The sequence below is a fragment of the Schistosoma haematobium genome, chromosome 4, assembly GCF_000699445.3.
Source record: "Schistosoma haematobium chromosome 4, whole genome shotgun sequence".
NCBI classification, from domain to species: Eukaryota; Metazoa; Platyhelminthes; class Trematoda; order Strigeidida; family Schistosomatidae; genus Schistosoma; species Schistosoma haematobium.
Genome location: NC_067199.1, coordinates 14,348,212 through 14,362,081, shown reverse-complemented (window position 1 = coordinate 14,362,081; position 13,870 = coordinate 14,348,212). Strand labels below are relative to the sequence as shown.

Below are 13,870 nucleotides of genomic sequence, written 5' to 3'. Positions count from 1 at the left end.
AAGTAAGAAGCGATTCCAACACAACAACCATGGACGACTAGTCATAGCAAATTAACGATGTGTTATAACAATTGCCGATGGGAATTTTAGAATAAGAAAACTATAAAAATTGATGACGGAGTTATTTTACAAGTCTCAGTTTCCAGTTACAACTCAGTCGATGACTCATTAGTTTCTAATGAAGTGCTTGATAAATTTGAGAAAACTATTTCAAATCAATCAACTGAATTCAGTAGCCAAATATTTTTGGAATTGAGATATTTTTCTAAGTGTCAATTTCATTTACTACATGAAATCTATACTCTCTCCATTTCGGATTGTCGAATTTTTATATTGAGAGGTCTTATTTTCAATTGTTAAGTACAACAGCTATTTGTAATTAAAATAACCTATGCTGTTACCGCATAAAATAAAGAGAATTCAGCGAAAATTTTCTTCTCGTCAAAATCATATACTTCAGCCGTACCTTCGTATTTATAGTTGTATAATAAATATGTCGCTATAGAAGGATAGAAGAGATTGCATTATAAAGCGATTCAATACCCTAGTTATCAAGTGATGGTACGTAATGATCAGGGGGTTAGGGAAGAATATAAGGATGAAAATAATTGACAGGTCAGAAAGATGTAATACAATTGTCCACTTATATTCTTCTCTAACCTCCTGATCATTACGTAACCTCACTGGATAACTAGTCTCGAATCTCTTATAACCTTCTACATTCATAATTTTACCATACAACTATAAATACGAAGGTACAGCTGAAGTAAATGATTTCGTCGAAAAGCTATTTTTAAATTGACTTGTATTGGTAAGAAACCGTTCCCCGTTTACACAAATGCTTAAAAATCAAACGGGGTTAACACTTACCTTTGCAGTGTTATCCACATCTAGCACACTTGTGTCCCTTGTCGGATAGCCGACCACTCCATAAACGTGAGAATGGTCAGCTGTTACTAGTAGTAATGTTTCTTGTTGATTAACAAGTGACAATGCTTTCTCGACGGCTTTTTCGAACTCCAAAGTTTCAGTTAACGCATATCTTTGATCAACATGAAAATAAGAAGATAATCATGTGGTCATTTCATAAATGAATAAATCAAATGTATCTCAACTTCATATAAACAGCATTCGACATATAATATTTGGTTATGCAAATGAGTGTAACCTACATTCAGCTAAAATAGATTATATTTGTCATTACGAGTCATATTAAATATAACGACCAAAATATGGTTTCTGTTATCTCAGTTTACACTATCGATCAGAGGATCACCTTACAATGTAGTATGTAGTTAATAGCCTTAAAGTGAGCTAACCACTAGAATCGATTGCAACACAAACATTTAAGTATTTGTCACATGAGAAAGCGACAGGAAATACAGTTTATTTAATTTTGACATCATTTATATTTCAGCTTGTAAGATCTCATCGCTCGTTCCTTTCAGCACTCAGTTAGTTAACAAATTAACCTAATCATATGTTGCCTGGACTAAAGAAATGATCCTGTTTCACCTAGACAGTTTTATGGAGAGTTTGTTTACTTGAAAAGAGTTTTTACTAAGAAAAACTGATACCTATGTATTGTAGATTCTATATGTATGTCATCTATGGAGTTCAGTCACTAATACAGATTGAGTTTACAATAACCATGAAATGGTCCAGTTTAAATTTTTGTACAGCTTATCTTCACTCAGTCAGCTAAAGAAATTATGGCAGTTAAGTTTTAGAAAGTGTCTTGTTAGCGAAACAAAGATAATGGCGAAATAAATAACTTTCCATGTCTTGATCCAATGGCTAAGAATAAGACCAACAGAAAATGGTTAAAAACCTTTAGCAGATTAAATTTATGTGAAACTGCGCTTATCTTTGTTGTACGACAACATTTTAACTTTGTTGTTATGCTGAGCAGAAGACGTGGGAATTCGCTTATGTATAAATCTAATAATATTACTAATAACTTGAAATTCGGAACGTCGAAACATTACTATTTTATAGTGAAACCCTTAGGAATGTCATTTGGTAGTTGTGCACAGTAGTCCATAGATTAAAGCTAATAAAATAAAGTTGATTGTTGCCTTTTGTCAACTGACTAGAATATCTGTTGTACAACCAAATAAAAAGTCTTCTTGTGTGATTATAGACGATGTTCAACTGAATCGTTAGACAATTACTACGATATTTTATGCCATAAATTTCTCCATTGTGTAAATTCAAACGACACATGTGAGTAAACAATAATCTTTTCTATTAGGTCTTCATCAGGCTTCATTCTAACGTACAGTATATGTCTACATGAAAAATATTATATCAATTAAGGAGATTCGTCTACTTGTTTCTCTTCGCCCTTTTCCTATCCCCACTTCACCAATTGTGTATTTAAGCTCACTTCTTATTGATTAATTTTAATTGTTATTACTATAATAAGTCTATTTTCCCGGATCTTGACCTATCTATCTGCCAACCGGTATTTTAAATATTTATCCAAGCTGTTACCATTCATATCGTGAATAGCACACCAGTCAGCATACTACCAATTTTTACATTTCAATTATTATAATTAATTATGTAACGTATTTCATTGTTATGACTGACTGGAATATTCCCTTGATTGGGTTAATACCTTTTATAAATGCATATAGACATTACTGCATATTGGAGTAAAGCCTGATCAAGATCTAAATGAAAACAATATCTGAAGTTTAAACAGATTTACACACTTTTGGTCAAATACAAATTATTTGTAAAAACATGTATTCACATTTATTTTCTTTTGTATACTTTCGCATAGCTAAATTCTATTTAAAAGTAATAACAAAATGTCAGCTAACAGTTTGTAGGAAGTAACTATCTATAGATGAATTTCCTGAATAAGTCCCAATACTGTTAAACACAGAGTCTTAGTAGGGCTATAGTTAAGAATTATAATCTATTTCTAAAATACTAATTAACACAGTTAGTACAAAAACGCAAAACATTAGTCATTTGCAAAGAGAACAATAAATATACCCATACCGAACAGTAGCAGAGATGACAAAATGAATCAATCAGAAGTCATGTTTATATAATAATAAATGCAATTTCATAGCTGGTAGTTAAATAAAAATGATTATAATAATATCCAGTCCGGGATAAAACGAGTCGTTTAACTCAAATACTATTATCAGTATAGGGTCGTGGAGGTTGTTGAGTTTTCATAGAGATCATGAAGCGATCAATGATAGATCACCACTGAAAACTTGGAAGCACTGGACGTCCCATATCAGGACGAAGCGGCCGTCTAGTGCTTCCAGGTTTTCAGTGACGATCTAAAGTTGACCGGTTCATGATCTCAAATTTTATTCGTTGATTCAGTCTTATCGATAGAGACTAACATTCTTTCCCTTTGATAGTTTAGTTACTAACTGACGAATTTTGTTGCTGATTAGAAATAATGAAACGAGATTAATGGAAAACATATTGTTGTGGCGCTATATCGCTCACTGTAACATCCTGAGGTTTCATCATACTTTAATCAGAAATACAGAAAACATCAGAAATTTATCAGTGAGGTAATCTTCTATCGCTTATAATATGAAAATTAACTAGTGTATAAGACAAACACCATGAAACTTGGGCAACATTTATTTGCAACATCAATTGCCAAGCAAGTACAGTACTTTGTATTTTACCACTGAACACAACTATTTACATTTTATTTCAGAAAACACTTTATCTGGATGATTATCACAGATATGTTTTATTACCAGAGTTTACTACTGGATATAACACTTGTGTATGACTCAGAGTAAGTCGCCGGATCTATTACTATGATTTCAGTCAATGCATTACTCTCAAATCATATTTATTGTTAGTGTTGAGCATCCGGGATAGAATAAAATAAGCAGAAAGTCTGATTCGAATAAATGCGCAACATTAACCGAATTTTGTATAAGAACATGTAACCATTAAAGACTTACATGTTTCATTTCAAAGACAAATAACAATGTAACAAAAATAGTAATTTTAGTAGTGTCAATATAATAATAATAATAATAATAATAATAATAATAAAGAATCTCTTACTTGGCCTGATTAACATGATGACCATGATCAATTCTACCTCCTTCCACTAACAAAAGGTATCCTTTAGGATTACGAGACAGTATTTTGATAGCAGCTTCTGTCATGTCTGCTAAACTTGGCTGGTCATGATTTTCAAGTTGATAAGCCATGTTACTCGGAGCAAACAAACCTTCAAGTCAAAAAATAACGATAAATCTGAATGAAACATAGAAAATCAAATGACATTGATGGTAAATTAATATTTATTGAATTCATTAAATCTACATTTAAACAAGTAGTAGTCGTCCAGCCATAATGAAGCCATAACAGTTGACAGTTATGTGAAAACTTTAAAGCTTTAAACACAATAATTTGCTGACAATGATTCAAAATTCACACACAGTGATGATGGTGTTCATTTTAACGTTTGAACAATTCCTAACATCGTAGTTTGTACAAAAAGAAACGCTTCAAAAATCTTTATATTTAAACAGAAATGAATCACAAATCATCTCTAAGTATTCACAGATCCACACACATTATGAGATGACAACTTAAATGCAATGAAACACTACTTGAGGATAGTAAGACTTACCCAGAACGTAATCAACTGAGGACCAGTCAGTTCGTTTAAACTCATCGTTTGTATGCAAGAGAACATGCTTGCGACCCATCTTTTTCTGCATCTCTTTCCATTCTTGTAGGAGGTTGCGTGAATCAGAGCGTTTTCCTTTTTTGTTAAAAGCTAGAGTGCTCGACCGGCCATAGAATTCAGTTGCCCCTCCTCCCATTATAACGTTGACGTGAGAAGCGTTCGTCAGTAGTTGTGCAGCAGCGTCTGTGCAGTGGAATCCGCGCTTGTTTGATGGGCTGAATGAGAAAGAGGAGAAATAAGCCATCTTGATGATATGAATGTGATGAAACTAGTGATTTGAAGTAACGTCTAAAAAAATTATGGTATGAATTTGGCGACATCTAGTCAGGAAATAGTGTTCTGAAAGATGCCTTAAGTACATATTGTGTAGTTTGGATTTTGTGACATGAACAAAAAATAAGGTACAACCAAGATACTGATTGACGACCACAGGTCAGTGTGTTTTTATATCACGACCCCAAAAATCGATAGAACTCATGTTTTAAGTCCGTACAACTTTAACATCACGACTTTCAGACAAGAAATATACGTTGTGGTTTCTGTGTTAAATCATTAAACAAGAGTATTAGTACGTCAAAAATTAACTTCCTAAGGGGTGTAGATGAAGCAAATTATTACTCTTTATTTTTGTTTTAACCAGTGTATTACTGAGGTTAGACCTTAAAATGTTTACAAATTTTGTCAAGACAGATTGTAATTTTAATTAATACGGTAAACTGAATAATAAAAATAATCATGGTTGACACCAATAAAGATATATTGCTAAGCTAATATTCAATCTATTTACTTTATTTTAGTATTGTAGTGCATTTACACGTCAATGTAACTAATGAACAGTGGGGATTCTGTTGTAGTTAACAACAAGTTACGTCGTTAGTTATCCTGAATTTTCTGGTATCATTTGTGACATATTATAATAATTAGAAGCATTTGAATTAGTTTATGAATTTGTCGTAAGCGCGCAATCAGGTACAAAGGAATCATCAGTAATAAAAATACCACACACACGCATACTACGATCCTCTGACAAATACCGTATGTGGTCAAATAAGAAATCGCACTATAACAGATAGTGGCTGATCTGAGAATGTTTCATTTAGTCAAGAATTTACGTGGTAGTTGTCAGGAATCCATGGACCCAGTTTTCGTGCAAGTTGGCATTCTTCAGCAAAGATTACACGAAATCTTGTGTGAACTAGTGTTCTCTATATGGTCTTGACTCAATTAGACTAGTAGCAACATTACAACTTGATTCTTAGAATTTGATTAGCACTAAATGATCAAATGAGCATGACGATGGTCACTACCTGGTGATTAGTCAATAGTAAGTGTTTTAGTTTCTAATATTTTGGTTAAATTAGCGCAACTAAGGACAGAGGACAACTGAAAAAAACTAATTTGTATTTATAAGTTTCTTATGTAATATCTTAGATGATTTTGTCCTCGTATCATTTATAGACGTTTCTCTCAGTAGTCCTGTCACTCTATGCTTTAGCTTTACTAAATGATAAAATGTAATTTGTGTTCAACCATAAAGTCTCTTTCACGGTGATGTATTTTTATTTTGAAGTCCATCATACAACATTTATAATTACATGCAGTAATCTTAAGAAATTTAATCTCAGTCTCACCAAAAGCTACATGAATAAGTGAAGTTTGAGCACATACATCCTGTTTACCCATCTCTTACAAATAAATCAACATCAGAAATTAATAATTTTCAAGAAGTGATATCTTTCAGTTTGAACTATCAATGATAACAAATACGTTTCCCAGTAGTATTTATTGCTGATTTTTAACTGTTTCAATTATGTTAAGAAAAAAGGGAGGTACTACATTTCTCTCATTGATTCGTCAACAGTATATAACTAAAAGAATGTAAATAAACATCATGTTGATTGTTAATAAAATTAAATGGTTTGCTAATTTTCCGTTTGAGCTTCATTTCATCATTAGAGAAAATCAATAGGCTGAAGTTACTGAATACCAATCGATATACATGTTGTTCAAATTATCTTCATAAGTGAGAAAACAAACATACAGGTAACCAACTTTAATATCCCTTCCTTCTCTAAAAGATAACCTAAATAACATTAAAGTAACTAACCAACTAAATTGCAGAAAAAAATTAAAATCTAAGCCTTGTGCTTAAAGTCAGTTATCTATATTTATTGTATCTTAACGATCAAACTATACGTGCTTTCCAGATTATTCGAATAAATTTCATTCCTGTTTAAAAAAACGAACAATGTCTCACACCTAAATATATTTGTTGTGATAATAGAAGCTATTTTGTAATATATTGACAGAAGATTCATACGAAATCATAACAGATTCTGCATACTAAGCACATTCTAACGATTCGACATCAGGTGTTAGCTTCGGTTAAAGTATTTATTCGAAGAAGACCATCTTTCATGAGTTATCTCACTGAGAAATAAGATTAATTTCCACTAATCATAATATCAGAAGCTCAGGAAATTAGTAAACAGATGAAAATTTGTTTATTCAATTGAAATCGAAAGTGTAATTGTTTTCGTGAATGGCTACTAGTTCTAAAGTTTGTATATCTAGTCAGAAAATTGCTATAATGAGCTTTGCCTGTATAGCTTTACACATTAGGATAGATAATTTCCTTTAACTAATAAGTAAATAAATAGCCGTAATGATAAGAAAATGTGTATTTAACATTTTATTCCATATTTTTTAATCGAAATCTATTTAAATCTCACGAAGTTCGTGTTTTATTTATAGGCTACAGTAAAACATTGTTTTCTAACAGTAATGCTTCTTAGTTTGCAATACACAAAACACTAACTGTAAACGGAGTTGATTAGTCTAGTTGGTCAAGCGCCTGGCGCGAGACTGATAGGTCCTGAGTTCGAATCATGCGTGGCGGGGTCGTGGATGCGCACTGCTGAGGAGTCCCACAATAAGACGAAACGGCCGTCCAGTGCTTCCAGGTTTTCCATGGTGGTCTAGCTTCAAGTGACTCATGATCACAACTGTTTAAATTACTACAATCTCTACAAAAACCCCCTTCTGATAACAATAAAAACATGCACACGTAATCTAGGTACTTTATCACATTAAAACTATACGTAAACGTAAAGTCATTGTTTAACATAATTTGCACTTACCCTACTGATTCCCAATCTCGATGTAACATATTGGCATATGCTGCTGCGGGTGTTGCATGAGTAACCCTCGTAGTTGTTACTATTCCAGTGGAAAATCCTGCATTAGAGGCATACATGAGAGAAGATTTCGCTCTTTCCACTTCTGTTAACTCAGTACATTCACAGCACTTCACTGTTCCCGTGATACCGACAGTGCCATCAGGTCCTTTTACACCTGAAAATGTTTTAATCAATATAACATGTAGCTGAAATATCTCATCAATTAAAACAACAGAAAACCAAATTGCTATGTGTGCGATTTCACATACATCTCATCATAATAAATCCATTCATCTTTGATGGCATAATGATCTGCTCATAGACTAGCATCTTACACTTCCAACTCAAGTTAAATCAACATTCCTTCGACTTATATCAGTGAACTATGAAAACTGTATTTGACACTTAACCTTCTGAAGTCTTAGTGTGTGCACTTCAAAACATGTTCTTTGTTTAAAATGGACTCTATATGGCTTAACCTCCCATACGAACTCCAACGAAGCTCATGATAACGTAAACCAAGAAGAGGAGATGAGTTTTTAACTCTACGGCAATCGACTTTCTCCAGATTATAAAATTGTGGGAAACTCGGATCAGTATAAGTACTCAATGGAATGCGGATTTCATTAATGGATATGGGATAATTAAATACTGATCAGAAACATCAAAATCGATCTATACCACACCTACGTGGAGAATTTGTTATACCTGAACAAAGAATAAATGAATGGTAACTGCTAGGATCTATTTATAGTCCATTATCACGTATATTTTTATTGGATAATTATCAAGTAACTATGTTATGTGTATATTCATATTGCATAAGCATTCATAAGCATTCGTTTGACCAAGTGACTACCATTGTACGTTTTTTTATTCTGAGGTCATTCCCAATATATTAATTACAGTCTCTCCAATGGATCTGAATAGCATCTCCCATAAAATGTAATTATTCTGACTTGTAAGTGGAACTAATTATACATTTATCTATTCTCCAGATTCCGCTTATATTGTACAGATGAATTACAGAATCAATTTGATAAACGAGACTATCTACAGAATAGTAAATCACAAAACATTTCAAGTGTATCTAAATTCATTTGCTTCAAATATACACATTGTTCTATAATCGACGGAACGTTCCGATTAGTATTACACAGGTTGTACAGTGTTGTCTATTAGCGAATTATTCTATCATGGCGATGTTTAAAAATAACCTCCCGGCACACACAAATGATTCTTTCTTCAATACTTAAAATACTAGGACTCATTGATCTGGTAATATAGTGAATAAAATATGAAAATGTAATTACAATAAGGCATGTAGTAGAAGCTGTCTCATTAAAAACATTAGTTCACCTCACAACTTACCTGACATAAAAGCAGTTGCCGCAGAACCTGAATCTGTTGTCAGTCTGTCTGAGTTGAATGTACGGACAAGTGATGCAACAGGCCAGTTTTCCCATTCTAGCTGTACATCACCACCTAAGACATCCATCTTCTCCGCTTTCAAATATCTCGCTCCAGTAACAGTGCTCAAGCTCATACCATCACCAATAAATAAGATGATATTTTTTGGTCGTTTGAGTGATGAGTAATATAATGATTGTTCAAATTTACTAAGTCTCTCAACTGCCAACCTCTTCCAAGTTTCTGGATCTGTTACATCCAATAATGACGATTTACACTCAATTTTATACTGTGATAGTATGACTGCTATGAAAAATAGCAAGCATTTCGGAACTGTCGATAAGACGGTAGGAAGCATATCTTTGTCTTACGAGGTCTACAACTTTTGTCGTTTGATTTGGTTCGTTTAAATACTGTTTCACAAACCGAAACTTTCTAACATTTTGTCATGCACTGATTTCTCATTGGTTTATTTTTGGAATATCTAACAAATATGTGTAAATTGTAGATTTCAACCATTCACATGATGCGGATTGCATCCATTATTCTAAACTTTAATGAGTTAGTTTAATTGATGTTGAACTAAACATTATGTTAAATTGTTGACTCTCAGTAATAGTTTTATTATTCTACTTATCACGACTAAGTCAATCGATGTTTTTATGCCCTGAATACTGCTTTTGATGCAAGAGGTTGCTGAAAATAAGGTTAGATGATAGTGAATATTGCAGCAGTGAAAGATCATATATGCACCAACGCGTTTTTATGAACTAATAATTCGTTTGTACTGAATATCTGTCTGTCTGCCATATTTCAGGAAGTGGTGAATATGAGGGTTAGTGATCTTGAAGGTATTGAAGTTTATCAAGATGATCTCATTGTTCAGGTTTCTGATAAGGTAACTTATAACCAGAAATTTATTACTTCATTACGTCGTTTAATCGAGAGGAATATCACGGTGAATCCAAATAAGTGTTCATTTTGTGTATGTAGTTTTGAATATCTTGGGTACCTAGTTGATGATAATGGTTTTAGACCAGATATGAAACGGCTAACTCCACTGACAAATGCACCGTCTCCAAAAAATCTTGCGCAACTACGTTCACTAGTTTGTACTCTTCAATACTATTCCCGTTTTATTGTTCATTTGACAGTTTGATATCTAATTCATTCAAGTACAGTGAGGAAGAAGAGGCGTGCTTACCGAGTTTGCTAAAGTTTCTTCAAAGTGATGCTGTTCTTCGAACTTATTCCCCTAATGTACATTCTGTGTTTATTACTGATGCATCACCTGTGAGAATTGGTGCAGTTTTGGGACAGGAAGGTAGACCAGTTATTTGTGTTTCACTCAAACTTACTGTTACTGAACAAAGTTATTCACAGACTCACCGAGAAGCATTAGCTGTGTTTTGGGCTGTTAAAAGACTTCATAAATATTTATTCGGAAAGAAATTCACTATTGTTACGGATCATGAAGCTTTAAAGTTTATTTATCATCCTGAAAAATCCTTAGCACTTTCCTCAGCTGCTATGATTCAACGATGGAGTATTGCTTTGAGTGCATATGACTATACGGTTCAACACAGAAGTGCCAAACAAATTCAACATGTTGACCACATTTATCGACAGTCATTACAAGATAGACCTATTAATACTTCGGACTGTTTGTTAGTGCAACCTTTACCAGTGAGACGTCCAGATTTCATTAGAGAAACTCGTAGATACTTTGGATGTATACTTAGTGCTATACGGAAAGGTTGGAATTCTATTATGAAACGTAGATTTCGTGTCTATTTTTCAAATCGTGATGAGTTATCCACTACCCCTGATGGTATTTTGTACTTAAATGATCGTGTACTTATTCCTTCTTTACTACGTAAATCTGTCTTCATAGTGAACATTTGGGTGTTGAGAAAATAAAATCCTTGGCAAGGTTCATATGTTGGTTGCCAGAGATAAATGCAGATATGTGTTGTAGAGCAAGTAATAGTACAAAATGTCATAAGTTGAAAACTCAACCTTCGAAGTGGTCTTCATGGCCACCATCGTCTGAAAATTCATGCACAGTATTGTGGTTCATATCTTTGCATATAGTATGCACTTGTAGTTATTGATTCTTTTCGAAGTGGCCTGAGGTTTCAAGAGAAGACGAAAAACCGATTACAGAAACTTAGATTCAAATATAAGCTGTGGTGGTTGTGGTTTTTGTATGAATTAATTATTCCTTTGTACTATTTTATTTTCGAATTGAAAATACAATACGTTTGTTCCAACTGATCTAATACTTCTTGGTTAAATTGGGTTATTTCTGAGTATATATAACAATACAAATACTTCTACTCATCACATATATGTATATTCATATTGCTTTCATTATAAGCTTTCGTTTGACCAAGTGGCTACCATTATACGTTTTTTTTATTACGAGGTCATTCTCAACCTATTACTGACAGTCTCTCACACTCACAGACACTTTCGGATTGATCTTGTATATTTCTTATCTCTATTTCTCTGATGTGATTCCGTCTCGCTTGCTTGTATATTAACCATGTATGTCTGAAATATATGACTCATACTGTGGAAGCTGAGATTGTGTCCTGAACTCAATGAGCAGTGAAAGGCAAGAGTAATCAATAGAGAATCAGAGCCGACTCTAGGCTGCTCGTACTGGTTAACACCTCACTGGTTTGGCACAGAGCCAGGGTCAAATAAGTCAGTATTATATTGGCGATTTAGTCACGTGATATTTGTAGGTCTATAGAACATAACAGACCTTTCTGTCTTTCAAAGATCTAGTCAGTTCTACGCTAGTCACAGACTTTGAAGATATGAAGATATTAGTAAATTGGTAGCTTTTAAGACGAATGCCAAACATTTTAGTGAGAAGAAGCAGAAGCGAAATTGTTTAGATGGTGGTTTTTGTGCTTAATTGCCGTGTGGTTGGAGTATAACATGACAAGGAACTATTGCGGGAATGACATTCGAACACACACAGAACCTTTATTGATTTTTTGTGGTGTATATCACTAATACAAATACACACAACCGTCTATGATTATACGCGAGAATTGGCGGTATGTATATCTAATTACGATAAACCTGGAATCAGATCTCGGGCCACAAAAAGTTTGTTCGTGCTCACCTAAAACTCCTTAGATGAATTGAGTTATAACTGGAATTCCTACATCAAAATATAATTATAGTACAACAAAATATAACATTTATACATAGATTATCACCAGTACAAATATACACAAGCGCTTCATTGAGCGAACAGGTTGATAAAACAAAAAAACGCTGTTCTAGTCAGTGTTTTTCGTCTTAAAAAATTCAATCTATTTCAGTTAACATGAAAGCTACAGAATTTACAGAGTCTCTCATAAATTAAAAGAACCTTCGATGTTGAATATAAAAGACACAGAAAAATCCGGATTTCCATTTAAACGCTACTGTGCTAGTTGTTCAGATGACACATAAATAATCATTGTTAATTATGCACAACACTAAAATTTGGTCTCCAAGTTATCGAATGAATTAGCGTGTTATTTGGATGAACTGACAATAGTTTCTTAGTTGGTTACACACTTTACTCATAACTGTAAAATAATACATCCACGTGCACGCACTGAATTCTCCTGTCTTCAAGAACTGTTCCATTCTTAACTACAAGAGTATACACTGGACACATTCGGAAAATTCTACAACGTTAAACATATTCAGTACCACAACTAATTCTAATCGAAAATTTCTAAACATAATAGTTTCTTATAGCTATCCAAAAATACATAATAACTATCTGAGAAACTGACTGAAAACTTGTTTTTTAATAAAATATCATACATCAGTATTAATTATTGTAAATCAAATGTAACTTTTCTATGAGATTAAAAGAAACAAGCTATGTCTCGTGTCTGTAATTTTTCTTTATCATATATAAATAATCAAAGTAAACTTGAAACGAATATCACAGTTGTTAATGACCAAATATTATCATCCACTTCGTCTACTGTCTACATAATTTTATTTAATCCTAATTGCCACACTTTGGAAATCTCTTGTTATCTGAATAGATAAACATAAAAAGCACCATTTCTACACACACTTGTCTAACTAAGAACTAATTTGAAATAAATGGCATGTCAGTTGATAATATCTTAATGTTTGTTAAAAATACTACATTCTTCAACCTATATTTCCTTTGAAATATGTTACTTTACAAATATTTCTCATGAAACATTAATGCCAACTAAAGAGAAGTAAGTTAAAAACTACCTACAATAATGTAACAATATGGTAAATAAATACTTTCACGGAGGTTAATTATATGAAGGATAATTATCACTTCAGTTACATACACATACAATCAATAACAATGATAATATAATAAACTATTAAAAAGATACAACATAATTATAAATGAGACATAAAATTTCAGTGGTAATTGGTTTTTTAGGTCAAACAGCAACAAAATAATTAACCATATTATTTAGTTTTTGAATAATAGTTAGTTTTTCTTTATTGTATAGTCTTAAAGAAATGAAAAGAATTCGGATACAAACAAATTGAAAGAATTTATACTAGA

General features: G+C 32.8%; 2 protein-coding genes across 2 annotated transcripts in view; one reads left to right on the top strand and one right to left on the bottom strand.

The window, feature by feature from the left end:
• MS3_00007471 (uncharacterized protein) overlaps positions 1–10,141 on the bottom strand; it is a 63,555-nt gene extending 53,414 nt beyond the window's left edge. The window contains exons 1-5 of the mRNA XM_051215745.1: positions 9,250–10,141; positions 7,840–8,053; positions 4,640–4,914; positions 4,066–4,234; positions 871–1,042 (exon numbers count right to left, since the gene is read on the bottom strand). Coding sequence (XP_051066279.1) covers positions 871–1,042; positions 4,066–4,234; positions 4,640–4,914; positions 7,840–8,053; positions 9,250–9,646 — 1,227 coding nt within the window. The 5' untranslated portion in view covers positions 9,647–10,141. The remainder of the gene's footprint in view (positions 1–870; positions 1,043–4,065; positions 4,235–4,639; positions 4,915–7,839; positions 8,054–9,249) is intronic.
• An 82-nt stretch (positions 10,142–10,223) lies between these two features.
• MS3_00000410 (uncharacterized protein) lies at positions 10,224–11,504 on the top strand. The gene is made up of 2 exons (XM_051208185.1): positions 10,224–10,396; positions 10,443–11,504. Exons 1-2 carry the CDS (start codon positions 10,356–10,358, stop codon positions 11,206–11,208), a joined length of 807 nt encoding a protein of 268 aa, XP_051066278.1. The 5' UTR covers positions 10,224–10,355; the 3' UTR covers positions 11,209–11,504.
• Positions 11,505–13,870: the final 2,366 nt, after the last annotated feature.

What these genes read in the sequence shown, in the direction of transcription:
- MS3_00000410 (XM_051208185.1), top strand. Translation starts at nt 10,356, where the DNA reads ATGCACCGTCTCCAAAAAATCTTGCGCAACTACGTTCACTA. An exon ending in TTGCGCAACTACGTTCACTA is followed by an intron (nt 10,397 to 10,442) that starts GTTTGTACTCTT and finishes TTCATTTGACAG; the next exon opens with TTTGATATCTAATTCATTCA.